At 38.7% G+C, this 18279-nt stretch overlaps 1 protein-coding gene across 4 annotated transcripts in view; it reads left to right on the top strand.

The window, feature by feature from the left end:
- The window catches only part of slx4ip (SLX4 interacting protein), a 45615-nt gene that overhangs the window by 25375 nt on the left and 1961 nt on the right, over nt 1-18279 (top strand). For 3 of the 4 annotated variants that reach the window (XM_081616543.1, XM_008430213.3, XM_008430212.2), the window contains 2 exons: nt 3280-3348; nt 8570-8658. In XM_081616543.1, coding sequence (XP_081472669.1) covers nt 3280-3348; nt 8570-8658 — 158 coding nt within the window. The remainder of the gene's footprint in view (nt 1-3279; nt 3349-8569; nt 8659-18279) is intronic. The other variant, XM_008430214.2, reaches the window with a different exon arrangement.

Raw genomic sequence — 18279 nt, 5'->3', positions numbered from 1 at the left:
CTGTTTTCTAAACTCAGTTAAATATAAATTAAAATGGCAATTTCTTTAGTTTTTTGCAGTGCCACTAACAAAGAGATCAAAGATGATTCCTTTTATAGAGTTAAGCCTGTGGCAGTTTTGTGGCTCTAAAAGCTGCTCATCATTGTTGAAAACCAGCTTCTTTTTACAAAAAGCCAATTAAATGGTGTGAATTGTTCTATGAGCCACAGAGAAGTGTCCACAACTTCCTCTTTGGATTTTTTTTCTGGGCCAGAGGGGTTTGTATTGTCTGCTGTTTGTGTCAAACACCAATACACACTGTGTGTGTGGGGGGGGGGAGGGGGGGCATATTTGTCTCAGCTGTAAGCCAACATTGGGAGGAGACTTTCCCTAAATAATTCCAGGTTTTTAAAATAAATGTATGGATGTTTGTCTGTGTTGCCAAAGGGCAAAACAAAAAATACAAAAGCAAAAAAACAAAAACAAAACAGCTCTCCACTTTTAAAATGTCAGTTTTCAAAAAAGAAACACAGCCTTGTTTTGGGCTTGATGTGAGTCATAGTGCATGTTTGACATTATCCAGGGACTTTTTGAAAGAGCCTGGAGTGCAAAAGGTCAGGATTTTCTCAAACTACGGAGGACATGTAATCCTTTAATTGAAGACAAAATACCAAAATCCTCCCCCTAACGCTGTAGTCTGAAAATAAAGACTCAAAATCAGAAAGTGAACTAGTGGCAAATAGGCCTGTCGCGATAAACGATAAATCAATTAATCGCACGATAAATTAAACCTATCGACCTCGTTTTAATTATATCGTCTCTTCCTGCCTTTTTTTCTTTCTGTTGATGACACTGAATGAAAAAGGCTCAACTCCGGTGCTCTCCACTTACCCTCCCTTCCTATTTCCTTAGTGTAATGTCCAGCTTACACTACACAAGTTGTCGGCCCATTTTCAAAACCTGACAGACCACACCTTAGCCGACAGAAACCCTAGGTATAACGGTTCGATCGGGTTCGATCGTGCTGTGTGGTGTCCAGTCACCTGAGCACAAAATAATGCCTGATTTTAAAATAAAGTGATTTTAAAATTAGGCATTAATCAATGCTTTACTAGAATCTACCTGCAATGTATGTGGCTAGAGTCAGCGTAAAGTCCTGACTGACTGAAAATCATTGTAACCTATTTATGCCACGTTAAGGAAGAACAGCTGAAAACTTACCGGGTTTATCAACTGCGGTAGCAATTTGGCTCCAACTCCTCTCCTTGTCATTTCTATATTCTTTGCACTAAATGTTAAATAAATATTAATGTTGTTTTCACATATCATCTCCAATGTCCGCTGGACTTCGTGTTGCGCCGTGCCAGCTGTTTGGGATTCCCCTCAGAAAGCGCGGAGGAGAATCCGCGCTTTCTGATTGGCTACCTGTCACATTCAGCGTTAAGCTCCCAGTCGGGAAAAACCCCTGATTTAGATCGGAGCGGCCACGACGATTTAAATCACACTACAGGATGATCGGTTACGAAATCACCAGCGACAATCTTAGATGGGCCAACGATCTAAGATTATCGTAAGGGGAAAATAGGGGCAAAAAATCGTGTAGTATGAACTATTGCATTAGGTGCATTAGTCGGAGGTGCCCGTCTTCTCTATTTAAATCTAGTGATTACTGAAGGGCAATATAGTATACAGACTTCATAATCTGCACTCTTTTGGTTGAATGCAGTATTTATTTCCACTTTGGCTTTATGTTGTTTACTTTTTATTCAAGTACATTTTTTGTTAATGGAGACTGAGAATCCATTAACACTGGAACTGATTTAGTTTATCAGTTCCAGTGTTATGTGTTCTTTTGAAAATAAAGTATCTATGGCAGGAAACTACATGCATTATTAGTCATTTCCATTAAATCAATGTCAAAAGGTCTTGAAACAATATTATCGTTTATCGCAATAATTTTTTAGACAATTAATCGTCCAGCAAAATTTGTGACAGGCCTAGTGACAGGCCTAGTGGCAAAATTAAGGACACTTTAGCTTATCAGAGTGTAAAGAGGTGGAGAGGGTACCAGGAGGGTGTCGAAGGTTAAGCAACCTCCGTCAGCTTCCCAGCATTGAGAAGCAAAGAACAACTGAATTGCATGTCAGCTAGACCTTTGCTTTTAGTCAACAAATTCCTGCTAGATTAGGCAACAGGCCACAGTTTCTGCCCAGTGCATCTTAAACACTGTGACAAACATTCCAGAGTGGAGACTCAACACATGACTTTCTGTTTCTTCCAAACTTAAATGCTATAAAACGAAGAATTAAAAAAAAAAACCTTTTCAGTGCGTTGCAAAAGTATTCACACCCCTATAAGTTTTGTATGTTGTCACATTGCAGTCACAAACTTCAGAAAATAGCACATATTTGTGAAGTGAAGTCATCTTTTCCTGCAAAAAGCTAATTTCTGCTGGAGTGGCTAGTGAGTGTCTGAGCGTGTATTCTCAAGCCATGTCACAGATTTAATCCCTGTTTACACGGAGCCGGCTTTCAGTGAAACCAAAACATGTTTGTTGCGATCCAGCCACTCATTTACACGTCTCCCGTGACCAAAGACTGACATGGTTGGATCTGGACATCCCTAATGTGCAGTGACGGTTTTGATTCTATACATGTAGCCCATAGTTCAAAACTTGTCAACACATGAGCTGGACTTCAACTCCCCTAGCATTACTAGGCACCTCTTGATACTTTTTTTAATTTCAAGATTTGACTACTCTGCCAGTTGAGGTGGAAAGCGATATTTTTTTTTGCTTTGCAGTTGTGCCAAACCCCCTTTTATTTTCAAATGCTGAACTGAACAGAACTCTGGGAGATATTTGGGGTTTGGAATATTTTTTTATAACCTAGCGGTGCTTAAAGGACTCCCCAACTTCTTTAACAAACCCCTCAGGCTCCATTGAATAGCTGTGTTTATGCTGAGATTGAATTACAGTTAGCTGATCCAGGTTTTATGTAGGTGTATCAGGAAAGTTGAACTGAATAAAACTGGTCAGTGCCCTTAGGAAAAAAAAACATGGTTTTCATTCACTTTACAATTGTTTACTACTTTGTTTTGTTCCATCACATAAAGTCCCAATAAAAAACTTTGGGTTCGTGGTTGTAACTTAACAAAATGCAAAGGCAATGCAGAGCTATTTAATTAACCACTTTTCTCACTTTTTAGAAAATATTACTGCACAATGAACTTCTTCTGAACATAAACTCCTCCACATAGACCCCTGCTGAAATAAATATTGTCTCTCTTTGCCTCTCTTAGGGGGAAACTTCAACCTTGTGGCCAATTTCTTGAGGCGGCACTCCAATCTCAGATGTGTTGTCGAGCAGGGTATGTGACCTACATGTTTTTATGGACCCCCGTCCCATTTGAAAGAATCAGAAATGGATCGTCTCAAAGGCTCATTTTCAGCCAAATTTCCCACAGAAAGAACAAGTCATCTGCAGCTCTTGTGTTGATTTTTCTCCCCCCCACTTGTTTTTATGTCTTGTCCCTACCTGCTTAGGGTGCTGTTGAGAACAGGCAGCCGTTAAAATAGCCCCCTTGAGAGGCTACAGGGAGTGGGAGAGAGAGAGAGGAACTGTGTGACTGTCTATGGAGGGCAGTGGGAATCTATCTTCACGGCCCATATAGCGCCTGTGACCCTTGGTCACCTTTTCATGGGACCAACATGGTTCTCTTCCTGTCAGTAAAGTTAATATCTGCTCCCACAGGACGGAGGCCTGGATGTTGGGGCAACGGTGACCTGCTGTAGAGTAAAATGACGGGTTCTTTCAGCAGGTCCGTCACAGATCAAATTAGGCCTGGTCCTCTGGGGTCAAAGGTTGTGAAACTTGGTCTGCTGAGTTCACTACGGCCTACACATGTGGTTAGCTAACATCAAAACATGTAATTAGTTTTTAAATTGCATTTGTAAGAAGTTCTTATTATAATTACTTTCTGAAAGTTTGATAACAGTTGAAAGATGTTCATTTCAATAAGCAGGATTTTCTTGGAAGTTTTATCTTCTGCCTAAAAAGATTTTGAGAAATTTTTGAAATTTAGTTTTGTTTTTGTTTTTTTTATTTATTTTTTTTATTTTTTATTTTGCAGCTTTTAATTTTGCTTGAATTAATTTCATGCAGTTTAACAATGGAAGAGCAAGAAAATTAACACCAAAACGGTCAAATAAGATTTTGTTTATTTACTTTTTTATGGCTCATCTAATTTCTTCTTAAATTATGAAGAAACATTTGTATGTGAAGTCCTTCTCCACAAATATCTTCAACACAAGGGTTCAGCACTGGCCCCTATCAGTGCGGCCCGGTACTTTCTGCATCACCTTGCGTATTTTCACTTTGGATGTATGGCCGATCAGTCTAAACATGTCACTTACATTCATTAAATACATAAGAAACTGTGGAACTTAAGCACGCATAGCGCATGAGTAATTCAAGATGTGTATTAGTGATATTAAGAGAAGTGGCAATGGACATTCCTCAGCTGCTTGCATAAGCGCCTCCAGAGGTGAGGCACAGCAGGGCATAAACTTCAACATTTAAAAATGTTGAAATAACACACAAAAAAGTGCCTCCCCTGACTGGATGCCACTGCTAGGTGCTCCTCCTCCTTCATTATTTCACTGAATTTTTCCATTTCATCAGAACCTCTAGCAAATCAGCTCATGGCATCATGCTACCACCACCAAGTCAGATATTTGGCACAGAGTTCTTAAGTTTGGAAGCTTCATCCTGACTAATCCAAAGATACTTGCTGTTTTTGTGGCTAACTAGCTCAGTGTTTGTCTTGTATTTATCTCCATAATGCATTTAACTTGCTCAGTTGGGAGTTGCACATTCAAGTCCATCGTAAAGGTATCTTTTTAGGAGCAGAAGGGCTTATTTCTTGTTTGGCATTCTGCCTTTCGATGGTGAAGTGAAAGTGTTTTCTCTGTGGGCATTGGTGTGCCAGCAGTTTCCTGTTCATGGGAGGCCTGCACTTGGGTGGTTGCTGTTTTTTTTTTTTTGAACATCAAAACTAATTTTCTTTGTTCAGAGGTCGACAGTTTAGGTCATATAATTAAAACTTGGATGGAACAGGGTGTTCCAAAAAGACAATTATCCCAAAAACACATGAAAACTCGTTTTGAAATCAAGAGATCAAGTTTATTGAATGTGTTTCCCAAACCCCCAACCTCAATTCTGTTTAAAATGTGTTATTAAAAGCGGCAAACCTTTTCTGCCATGAATAGTGATCACTCATTCAACAGGAATGAACCCAGAAGCTTGATGATGGCTGCAAGTGTACGACAAAGGTGCAATCATCCAGATGGGATGTACAGATTATATTTGAGTCTGCATGCATTGTAATGTAATGTTATTGTGGACTAGAAAAATCCACAATTAATTTATACTCATGCAGATTATTCTTGATTTATATTTCAGCTCACTCTCTAAAAAAAGGATACTTCAAATACATTGATAAAGCCCAAAAATCCAGTTTTTCCCTGCTTTCTATATATATATATATCAATCAATCAATCTTTATTCCAGACCAAAAAGGTCCATAAAAAAAGGAAATAAGAGAAAAATAATAAAATAAAAATAAAATAAAATAAAAAATAAATAAAAAAACATGACATTCACTGAGTCACAAATAAATGATGACACCAATGTTTCCACAATCTTGAGAAAAATCTCACTGTACTAAAAACAGGATTTACTAAAATTGCAATTATATTATTATATATTATATATTATTATATTATATATATATATATATATATATATATATATATATATATATATATATATATATATATATATATATATATATATATATAGAAAGCAGGGAAAAAACTATATATATATATATATATATATATATATATATATATATATATATATATATAATTAATCAAGCTATTGTGCATTTTAAATGTTCTTTTCTCTTACTAAAAATGGTTTCAAATCTAAGGCAGATTTTGATAATTAGGGTTCAAGTTTAAGGCAATGAAACAACACTGTAAAGCAGCAATATTTCAGATCTTCCAGCCAAACATAAAACCCAGTTGTAGTTATTGTTTTCTGATTAAAACCATAAAGCGGCATGAACTAGAAAAAAAGCAAACTTCCCTTTGAATTTGTGTACAATTATTGCACCGTTAATAAAGGTGCACACATATCACAAATATATCTTCATGAAGAATTTATTGTAACCTATATTGTCATCGTAACATTGTTGTTGTTAAAATAGTTTTAAACTATGAAAACCCAACCATTTTTACCTGAAAATCTGTTGTTACAAACCTTGTACAAGAACTCAACCTACTTTTAAGACTGATTTGCCAAAAACCTTGAAAACCTTAAGAGAATACTAAAAAAATTATCAGCTTTGCAGGTAAAGTTGTTTTGAGAACCACAGAGGCATCTTCTGCCTATTTGGGTAACTTGGTTTAGTGTAGAACATGTTTGAGCTCCTTTGTTTAAAACAAGTCTAAACTCTGAATCCTGGAAGTCACCTGAAAGTTGTTTATACTATACTCAGTAAAAATGGGTCACACTCTCTTCGAAAATGTTTGCTGTACTTATTTACCCGAGTTTAAAGGGGCAGTATTATGTACCATCAGTTAAAAAATTTTATATATCAAACATGACTTTGCAATATAACGCCTTGAAATTGGCGTCTGTCTCTTTAAAAAGCTCCTACTTTTCCGAAACTCTGTCTTCAGTATGTCATGACATGGTTTTCCTCCATAATGACATTTGCAACTGTTCTGTTTCTACGATGAGCTCAGCAGATGTGCTGTTAGTTCTACCAGCTGTTTGTTTGCTGTTTGCTAATTGCTGCTGCTGCTAGTCTGAAGGTGCTGGTTTGGGGGTTGCGGGGGAGGGGGGCTCTGTAATGTAGAAAGCCCAGAGGAGTTTTGTGGAAAAGGTGAAACTTAGAGAGCCAACATTTAGGTGCCCTGAACGGTTGTCACCAGAGCAACTATATATGAAAGAATTAAAGCAACACTCCAGGTATGTTTTGATAAAGGGATAACATTATAACATGATATAAAGCTCCTAAAAGTCAACTTTACATAAAACCCCCACTTTAATGAGTTGTGTACGCAAAGGTCTCCCTTTCATTAAATCATCTTTACCCGGTTGTTCATGCAGTGTTCTATGTGGGCTGGTTGCTATTTTCAGCAGTCATTGGGCAAGAGGTGGAATACACCTCTTGCCCAATGACAGGATCCAGGGACTTTGTGTGTCCCTGTCCATCAGGGGGACACACAACAGGACAAATAACCATGCACACACACACCTTATGTGACCAATTAACCTAAGCTGGAGAACCCATGCATTCACAGGGAGAACATGCAAACTTTTACTAAAATCTTGCACTAAAAAGAAGAAACAATTATCCCTGCAAGGGTTACACATTATCATTCTGAGAGCTGCAGAAGGATTAGGGCTTTGGACATCCGGCCGTAAGGCAACATCTTTTTAATGATCTTGAATGGCTGCAGTGCATGTTGCTTGTGAACGATAGCATATTAAAATGAGTTTTACTATCTACAGGCTTACTCTTCTGTTTTAGAAGTTTATAATTCAGAATAACGTTTGGATCTCCTGATCTCCTCAGTCTTCAAAAATCTTACTGAACAATAGGACTGCGTGATATTGCTCTTCACTTTTCTCTTCCCCATCATCGCAGAGGATACGTCGTTCTCCATGAGCATTCTCGTATTTGTTGCAAAGGTTTATTTCGGGTGAGGACATAAAAGGTGATGAGACCTTCTCTCTTGCTTATTGTCTCCAAGGAGATCGGAAGAACGGCATATTTAAAATTAGCAAATGCCGCATCTATGCAGTGTTTGCTATTGCGACCAACGCTGCCTGACTTGGAAAGAAGGGTTCAGACTTGTTTTACTAGTGCTTTCAGTTCTTGCCAGAAATTGTCACAAAGTTTTTTGCAGTAGTTGCGTAGACGTCTAATTTTACACATACATATAGTACATGTAAGTAATACTTCTCCTCCTCCACACATGAGGAAAATCATTGAAGAGGATTTAGAAAGGAAGCTTATGAGCAATGTAGCCCTCAACTAAAAGGTTACAGACAAAATTAATCAAATCGTAAAGTTAGAGATTTATTCCTTTTATTTTTTTAAATCCTTTCTTGTGTTGGTTTTTCATTAACTTGCCATCATCAAAATTGTTTACTTGATGGAAGAGTCTAGCTTAGGTTTTACATTAATCTGTTTTTCTTTTATTTATATTGAAAAAATTTATATGGCGCCACATAAAACAAAATTAGTTTTTGAAGTGGACATATTCCCTTTCAAAATCAGTTTAACTGTAGGTTTACTCCAAAACCCAGAGTTAATGTAAAAATGTAAACTATTTCTATGTTGTTGACTCGGCTCATAAAGTTCTGGATATATTTAAGCTCCCATTGTGTGATGAATAGTTTGTAGATGCTAATTCAAGCTTCCACCACAATTCCTCCAGTCTGACATGGACTGATAATTAGAGGTAAACCCACATTATTAAGATGTGTCCTGTTTCCCCGCCCGCTTTCAGATTTGCGTTTGTTTCCTGAGCGATATGTCGTGTGTGTGAGCTGCCCAGAAGATGCCTCGGTGCACCATGGAAACCCGAGCCTGGCCGCGGTGAGTGCTGTTTATACTCCTCTATTTCCCCTTCCAGTTGCTTGGCAAAAAGTTCAGCATTGGTCTGTGTGTTATTATAGAGTTTCATTGCCAAATTGTGCTCTCCCTTTATGCATAGTGGTCTGCTTTACTACAGGACAGGGGGTTTGAACTCTGTTGGAGCATCTTGTAGACCTAGAAAAGAAAATACAAAGAGATTTGTGTCAAGATGTTCAGGGTCGCCTTTTTAGAGATTAAGTCTAACCTACCACGATCAAACATGAAACATTAATTACATTTTTATATTTTTATGTTGCTAAAAGAGAGATTTATCAAATTGTACCTAGCTAATTGCGAAGCTTTTCTACACTTCTAAGTTCATCTTGGCATTAAAGTCAGCCCTGATTGTTTTAGGAATTTCACATTTTGTCACGCTGCCGCTGCAAATGTTAATGTTTTGGGGGGGATTTTAAAGGATAGATCAAAATTAAGTAGTACGTCATTGTAAATTGAAATTAATCTCTCTTTGTTTCTAAAGCTTTTACTAACGAAAATCTCAAAAAGTGCCATGTGTTTGTGTTTCATCCTCATCATGCTTCCAGTAAAGCCGTATGTTTTTATTGGCAGCTTCCAATTGCCCATCCTGTCTTTCCAGATTATGCTAGATTAGATGAAGACGGTCCGTTTTAATTTTTGCCACTGATTCTCAATTGGATTAAGGTCTGGACTTTGACTGGACCCATTTAAAAACTAAAATGGTTTGATCTAAATGTACCAATATTCAGTTTTCAGGGTTTTCCAGCCTCTGGCAGGTTTTCTGTCTGTATTTAACCACACCCATCGCCCCATCATCTCTGCTGATGAAAAACATTCCCACTGCATGATGCTGCCACCACTATGGCTCACTGTAGGATTGGTGTCCTGTACATAGCTTGTGGCAAAAATGCAAATAGGACTTACTGTGGCTTTTTTCTGTCCAATCTACCATAAAAGCCAGATCTGTGGAGGGCTAAACTACTTGTGGTTCAGTAATTATTTTCAGATCCTAAAGTGTCATTATGACATCTTTCTTTCTTGCCTGTTTAAATGCTTGGTTTGTCAGTTTAGGGGGACAGCCATGCTTTGGTTGGTTCACAGTTAAGCCAAACTCTTTCCTTTTTCGGTGGAGGAAGAGAACAGAGCTCAGTAAGATGTTCAAACTTTGGAATTTGATTTCATAAACCAAGGTTTTCACAAAACAGCTATGTTCTGTTTATGTGTTAGGCGACGTATAAAGCCTGTTGTTTACCTGTTGTTTACCAGGGGGTAAACAAAGGGTCCATATACAAATTTCTTTAAAAATCTGAAAACCATTAATAAATTTATTTTGTGTTCATCTGTCATATAAAATCATATTAAAGGCGTTTGTGGTTGTGACACAATATAGATCATTTTAAGGGGTGTGAATACTTAAAGCACTTTAACTTGGGTGGATTAAAACAAGTAAACTGTCTTCACTATTAGTGTTTCAACAGAGATTTATTACATTAATTTTGCAGTCTGAATGCTGTTTTTCCTTTTTAATATAATCTACTGTCCTATGATCAGTGTATATTTGATCCTGAAAAGCCCCCCTGAGTATTTTGGGAATTGGCAGTGGAGCCTCTCACCTTGGCACAGACATCGCACCGCCTTCCCATCCCATGATAAGTGGCCTGCTATTTTTCTGTGAGGGATTTTTATTTAGATTTTTTTTTTAAATACCTCAGCCTTTTCCACAGCTCGATTTCCAATGAAAGCAGCGATTGTAATATTTTTGTCAAGCTGCATAGTCGTCGACGAAGAGTTCAGATTGTGTAACCAATTTTCCAGTTCAAGGAGGCATTGCTGTCGATTGCGTTTCTCTGCTCAGGATGTGGTACTCTGGGATCATACAGTACAAGCAGAGGGAATTGGAGGGTGGGAGTTTTGTGGTGGGGCTCTCACTAGCTCAGCCGTGTTTGTGAGGGGAAAGATACCAGACAGAGAGGCACAAGGATTTTCACATGACAAAAGGAATCATTTGTTCACTTCCTCTTGCTCTATTCTTAACATGAAATGCACGTCAAAAATCAGAATTCTCTTGTAAACTATAATAACGTTGCTGTCTAAGATGAATGTGGTCTTTAGAGCTTCTTTCAGACTTGATCTTGTTTTTGAAAGTCTGTAATCCCACAATACTTGACAGCATTTGCATGCAAGACTTCAAAAAAAAAAAAAAGAAAACGTTTCTGCTTTTTTTTTTTTTTTTACCACATTTGCGTGTTTAAAGAAGTTTCAGGTTTGTCAGGATTCAGTTTGTGTGACTTGCAGAAGAAAAACTGTAACCACAGTGGAAATGTAGACAAATGAGAACATTTTATAAGGTCAGAGGAGCTGAGTTGTGAAGAAACTGAGGTAACATCATGGCATCCATCGCAGATCCTTTTCATGTAGGATTACTGTGCACTCCCATCCTCTTCTGGGACAAAGTAGCGTTTTTGTTTTTTCCTGGCTGTGAGTCTGTCGAGACAAATTTAATAACTTCCATTTGACAAGAACAAAATACTAGACTTTGTTTAAATTTCTGTCTGTTAAATGCATCAAATTGGGACTTCCAGCATGTTTTTTTTTTTATTTTTTTAAAAGTTTTACTTTATTAAACTTTCTTTAGGTGTTCTATGCAAAAAGGCATTAAAATCTGTTTCTCTCCACATGCATCGGTGACGTGTTTCTAAAGGTTGTTCTGTTCAGCAACTTTTGGATACATCCCTGCTCCAACGCACCTGAATCAAAATTTTTAGTTACTTCCTTGGCATGCCAACAAGTTTTGCAAAGACCTGGTCACTTGATTCAAGAGAGCCGGGATTCTTCCAAAGGTTGTAGGACAGTGAGAAAAAAGGGAGAAACAATAAATCAAGCAAATGAAAATTTTTCAGTTTCTTTTAATTTATCCTGCGTTTAATTGATTTATTGTTTATTGCGACAGGCCTACCTACACTGCCCTCACTGCATGTAAATATTTAGTGATTGAGTTGGGGGCATTGCTTTATAATGAAGGAAGGAAGATTAGGATTAAAACATAATCTAATCTTAAACTTGGAAGAAAGAAATTCAAATGTCAATAATTATACCCAACAACACAAATCAACTCAGCTTCATTTGAGTCAGTATGAATAAATGTCATTTCATCCAGTTTAAAGCGTGGACATTTACTCAGCATTTTCATTTGTTTCATAGATAAAATGTAGATGTTCTTGCAGACATCAGCTTGTTTTAAACTAATGGCAATACTGAAGTTTTAGTTGGTGAGAAACTTTTGTCTTCCCCTCTTGGACATCTAACTTTAAGTCTCCTCCCTGTTTATTTTTCCAACTTGGAACTGGAACATTTTCTTACTTCACACAGGGAGCACAAAAGGATATGACAAAATCGCAGAATAAGTACTTATCCAGTTTTAGTACTGCTTTAAAATATCTCAGTATAACAGTACTTGGAAAACCTTGAACACACTGCTGGCATTGCTTCTCTGTTAAACAACCTACAAATACAATCCCACTCTGCATCACAATCACTGTCACATGACCAAATATCACATGACGCAAAGAGCAACAAAATGGAAGCAAACATTTACATTACATTGGACCAGTTTTACTTATCAGTCTAATACCGATGTGTTAAAAATTGACCAATACAGGATTTAATGGATATATCTTGCAACCCTACTGTTAATTGCTGTTCTCAAAGAGAGAAAATGGAATCATCATTTTCAGTAGAGATACATCAGCATTTTCCAAAACCAGAGATGTGGAATTGGCCTATAAACTCTGACCTGCGCATCTTTTTGTGATTCTGTGTTGCTCTAACTAATGCCAAACTTCCACTTCTCTTCACTCCCCAACTTTTACACAGATGGCCAGTGCTCATCTCACCGCTTTACTAATTGAATCTGTAGGACTCCTCTCATGTAGACAGCTGTCTTTTTGTTTAGTACGTGATTGGATGTCGGCTCTAAATCGGTTTCTCTGGACTCTGTCAGCAGTTCTTAAGTTGTCATGCGCAGCCTCTCTTGTTTAACAGATAGAAACCAATGGTTTGTCAGGAACAGTTGAACTATCCAGCAAATGCTTTGGTTTAAGCACAGCGATGCCTTTAAAGCTGTGACAGAGATGTCTGGAGTTTAGAGAAGTCAATCTTGACATCTATATTAGCCAGATGCACTCAGTCTGTTATGACCTAGAAACCTTTAAACAACTGTGGCTCAGAAAAGGTTGAAGCTTTCAGACTGCTTTATTTTGCAGACGACAGTGGGAGGCAAACAAGAGGTTTTGTGTGTTACCAGATTTTATTGTTTTGTTGTTTTTTTTTTTTTTCTTCTTGACTTTTTGAAAATTTAAAGTCCCCTCATGAGAAGTTGCTTGTGAGTCAGCCCGCAGTGAAGGAGGGCAGTATGGGAAGGAAAGAGCTTGTTTAGGATTGTCGATGTTTTGTAGTCAGGCAAAGAGTGGGCAGCTGAGGTGAGCGCCGTGCTGCGCCGCAGAAGTTTGGATCAAAGGGAGCACAGATGTGTTTCCAGACCCCCCCGCCCCACTCCGTCCTCTTCTGAGCTCTGGACGAGGCTTTGTGTTTATTCATGACCTCAGCACGGCTCTGTTTCTCGCAGCTCCCAACAGCTAGCTGCGGCCGTTTCCCAAACCTCCGGGATCTACCCATCTCCTCTTCTAGGTCAAATACACGGGTGGGATCTCTCCCAATACACCGTTAAGTCCCTTTGATTCCACTCGGCCTTTTGATGTTTTCTCTGATTTTTCTCAAAGTGCAAGCAGTTAACAGCTCTTGCTAATCCATCCCCATGGGTGGATCCAAAAACTTTAGTCATTGTTGGAGGATAAGAGCTGTCCTCTGTTTTGCACAAGTCTGTGCCCATGCTTGTTGACTTTGTTGCAAAGAAGATGTGGTGAGCTTAGACAAACATGGCATGCTTTTCTTTATGGGAGAAGGGTGGGTGTAGGATGATTGGTGGAATGTGTGGAATAAATTTGTGAACATCTCGGCAGGAGGTATTTCTGCCTGGAAGGCTGGTGTTTTTGTTTCTTGGTGCCAGTTTGAAGGTTTTATAAACGTGGCTTTCTCGTGGAAAGAATAACTCAGTATTTAGATGATTTGAGGGACTCTGGCATTTCATGTTGATGTGAGTTATTATCTCTCCAACGACGATGAGTGAGTAATTGGATTTACGGGATAAAATCTGACTGGCTTTTTGTGTGTTAGGCGAGATGTAAAGATTTCGGGTAATCCAAGAACAAACAACCTTGTTTCCACTATTTTACTGTAGATGAGAGACGATGGGTGCTCCCCACGCTGACATTGCTTTTGATTTACTATGATGAGGGTTTTTTTTTTTATATAGTTGTTTCAGGTTCCAGACAAATTTGAAATGCCCCTATGCTTGACTGAAAAGGTTTAGTCTTATTTAAAAGTCGCTGCTTGTCTGCTTGCATTAAGAAACAATCAGACGTTATAACATCACCTTTAATCAGCCTTTATAATGTGTGAAATTTCCATAATTTGGCAATGACACATTTCTATGTTTTTTTTAATTTTTATTTTTTATTGTACTTCACAAATGTGCTGAAAAGGAAAGTCAGAAGAAAAAAAACATTTGCAGATCTGCAGTTATAGACTCATTCAACAGATTATTTATTGTAAGAAATTTATCACTAAGTGAAACATATTATGTATGTTAATTCTAAGCAGATGGATGTTTGAATCCCTTAATTTCTGTTGGGTTTTTTTTTGCTTGCAGTTAATGAAAACATGACATTAAAAGAGGCTCATTGGGATGTGTTTTCTAATTTATTGAATATGACTGTACAGTGTTCAATTCAGAAACATAAATTCACTCTGCACCTTTCAGATGTTTCTTTAAACCATTTATTGGACCACATATAACTTTCCTTATGCTTCACAATCATGCACTGATTTGCATTAGTTAATTTTATGAAATCCCATCATACGTCTGCTTCCGTTGTTTCTGTATGGAGTTTGCATGTCCGCCTCTTGGTTCTGTCTGGACGCTCCAATTCCTCCCAGTGTCCAAAGACACTCTTGTTTGATTAATTGGTCTCCCTGAATAGCCCTTAGGTACGACTGCATGTTTGCGTCTTTGTTTGTCCAGTGTGCCTCTGTGTAATCCGTGAGAAAGCCGGTCATTGCAGCAGTGGAGTGTTTTAGATCAGTCGGACCGTTTTGCCGGATCACTGCATTACTTCAAGTGCAGCTGCATTACAAGATAACCAACATAATCCCCTGCTGTCTGTGCTCCTGCCTTATCTGAGGTGACAGAGGAGAAACTGGTGTTTTTATGGAGTATCTGCTTGGTTATCTTTTTGAAGTTGCTTCCAGGAGCCATTAAGAGCTGGGTCAAGTTATAAGAGCGTGTACCAGCATCCCTTTAAACCAAATAATTCATTGTCTCTGCTCTCGCTGCCCTTTTGCCAGGCTTATCTTTACAAACTGACATCCAGATGTGCTGCCTTGTTGCAGCTGCTCTGGTGGAGCTTTGCTGCTTTGTGGGATTCAGGGAGTTTGGATGTGTAGAAGCTGTAGTGGACATTTTTACTGCCTGTCACTGTTGCTATTCATAGGACTCTCCAGCTATCCAACTAATTTCCCTACAGTACAGTTTTATCCTCGAGGCTTATGATAAACACAATGTTGCCCGATCTCTTTCTTTCAGACTTCCAGACTTTTGGCGCAGATAAATTGGCTGCCCGATAAATCGGTGCATCCCTAACTATATCCAATTGAGAATCTGTTAGAAACTTTGAAAATTGCTGTTAATGGATGCTCGCCATCCAATCTGATTGAGCTTGCTCTGTTTTGCAAAGAAGAATGTGCAAATTTTTTGATGTGGAGATATGCACAGCAGGTAGAGACGTCATTTTCTTTCCATTTAGGTTTAGGGTATGAAAACTTTACGGTGGTGGACATTGAAATTATAAAACTACATACAATAATATTCATTTGGGGAAGGAAGTTTTACGTGAACACGATGAAATCTTTGAAACGAAGCAATCTGATTGGGTAAAAGGAACACCGGATATGTTGTTTACAATCTTGACTTTCAGGGTCAACGGCAGACAAGAATAATTTAAGCATTGCCTCCTTCTGTCGATTTAATCCTCTTTATTTCTTTTTTTTTTTTTTTGTCCGCCTCGTACATCCGACCTTCCTCTGTTCGTCCCTCTTCCTTTCCAAGACTCGGTTCTTTCACTCTCTTGTTCTTTTGAAGTCTCCCCGACAGGAACAGAACGACTCTAAACTTTCCCAGGGAGCCTCCCTTTGGCTCCTTGTTGATTTTTCTTTCATGTTCACGTTCAAACAGGATTTATTCATATTAAACAGCCGATAATGCATAACAAGGCCTCACAATGCTGATTGTGGCCCTCACGTTTTGCACTTTCTTGCCTGCTGCTGTTGTCGGGGTGGGTGTGCGAGTGTGTGGGCGAATGCAAGTTTGTACGTGTGTCCCTGCCGCCAGTCCAAAGGCCAGCTGTAGCTCTGGCTTCCGAGTGAGAGCAGAGAGTGAAGCGCTGCCCACACTGAAAAATGAGTCCGCTCTTACACAAAGAGCAGCTTGTGGACAGCTTCCTGTGTGAGGATTCTTACTCTTGTGGGCATGTTGATGAGACGTCTGAGGTCAGGCGGTGTGACTTTGGGAGGTGCCTCTGCTTTTGTGCTCCTCTCCAAACACTCTTTTCTTATTCTGCCTGTCTCTTTTCCTTCCTTTTTACTTCTCCTCCTTCGTTACTCTCCCTCCGCCCGGCCTCTTTAGTCTCTCCGCAGTTACTAGGTCTCAGCATCCAGCGCTAAGCCACAATGCTCCATCTCACTCCTGCAGCTTGGGGCAATTACTCCTTTTCTCTTGCGTTGCCACTGGTATCGTGTTTGTGGAAGTGGACCTTAATGATTTTTCATCCTGCTTTAGAAACAACTGGCAGACGCCAGCGCTCACCACATCGGCTTTCCCCGTCTTAAAGAGCACATTGATCATTTTACGAACCAGTTTATAGGAGGGCAATGATCTGAGAAATGGCCGATATTAAATAAACATGGCGGCCACTCTGTTGAGTTTTCCCAGATTAAACGTCCGTGTGGTTTCTTTTCCCCGCTGTGACAGTCCATCGTTTCCAGTCATGAAAGGGACACGGATCTGCGAATTGCATTGTCATCTTGCCCTGAATTGTTGTCCACAGTGAAGTAACCTCACTCGTATTGGCTGAGACGCTACTAATGTCTTTTGGTAAAACCCTGATTTTTATGTTTCTTTCATCACAGCGGTTACATTTTCCACTTATCAGTTCAATTTTTTAAATTTTAGTGGTGGGTCACATTTCTAGTAACATGTCCTGCAAAAGTATTCCCATCCCACATTTTTTTTATGTTACAGCCACAAACGTCAATATACTTTAGGAGGATTTTATGTGATAAAACCAACTAGTGTATAATAAAAGCTCTACAGCGCGGCTGTCCTGCAACTTCTGGATACATCCCAAGATTTATCTTCACCTGGTTCAAATTCTGTAAATAATAATAATTTTTAAAAAAATGAAGCACCTTTTGCTGTCCAATTATTGATTGATTAAAAAGTAATCCAACAGATCACCACTACACTGCATAGTTGTTTGACATGGTTTTAGAAGTGTTTTTCTAACTGCATCCTTTGCTACAAATGATCGAGCGTGCACTAAAAGAATGCTTTCAGTGCATTTTAGGCAATAAAATGTTTGTATTCTTATTTAAAAAAGAAAGGATCTATTTGCATTTTCTTTTGTATTTTTAGTATTGTATAAAATAAGCTGAAGTGGTTAAATGAGAAATTAGCAGTTTGCCAATTTTTTCCCCCCTGATTAATCGCCACAATAATAAACCACTGAAATAATAGTTGCCGTCAGAACGTGAATCTCAAGTCTTCTACAGGTTCTCTTCTGGGATTGATTTGTATTTAGCTTCATTTATCTTTCCATCTAGTCTGACCAGTTTCCCTTTCACTGCTCAAGAAAAGATGAGATTCTCCCACCCGAGCTGTGCTTCTCTGCAGCTCCTCCAGAGTTACTATGAGCCTCTTTTCTGCTTCGCTGCTTAATGCTCTTTTTCAAGCCCTGGCAGTTTATGGGGGCGGCTTTGTTTTGTTTGGTTTGCAGTCGTGACCTACTCTTTCCATTTACGGATAGTAGGTTTCCACGGCTCTGTGAGATTTCCAAAGCGTGGGAACTTGTTTTATATCCTAAGACCTGCTTTAAACTGTTGCAACGGGTAATTAGGTGACTTTTGAAGGTAATTACTTGCACTGGGTTTTATTTGGGAGTATTCAGATTTTTAATTTGCATTGTGTTCGACTGTCACATAAAGTGACTAAGTGGTTGTAATGTGACAAAATGTGAAAAGTTCACTGGGTATGAATACTTCTGCAATTCTCTAATAATAGAACAATCTACCACTGGCTCGTTCCCAGTCTCAAATGGCCCTGCTAGCACACTGTGCCCTTATTATTGCAATTAATTTACAACAAACTGACAGACTCTCTACCTCCAAGTTCTGGTCAATTTACTACCAGCATCTTCTGTTCTCTCATAAAACTGG

The sequence above is a fragment of the Poecilia reticulata genome, chromosome 15, assembly GCF_904066995.2.
Source record: "Poecilia reticulata chromosome 15, P_reticulata-male-v2, whole genome shotgun sequence".
Taxonomy (NCBI): Eukaryota; Metazoa; Chordata; class Actinopteri; order Cyprinodontiformes; family Poeciliidae; genus Poecilia; species Poecilia reticulata.
Note: the sequence above shows the minus strand (reverse complement) of the source record. Positions and strands in the feature narration are given on the sequence as shown.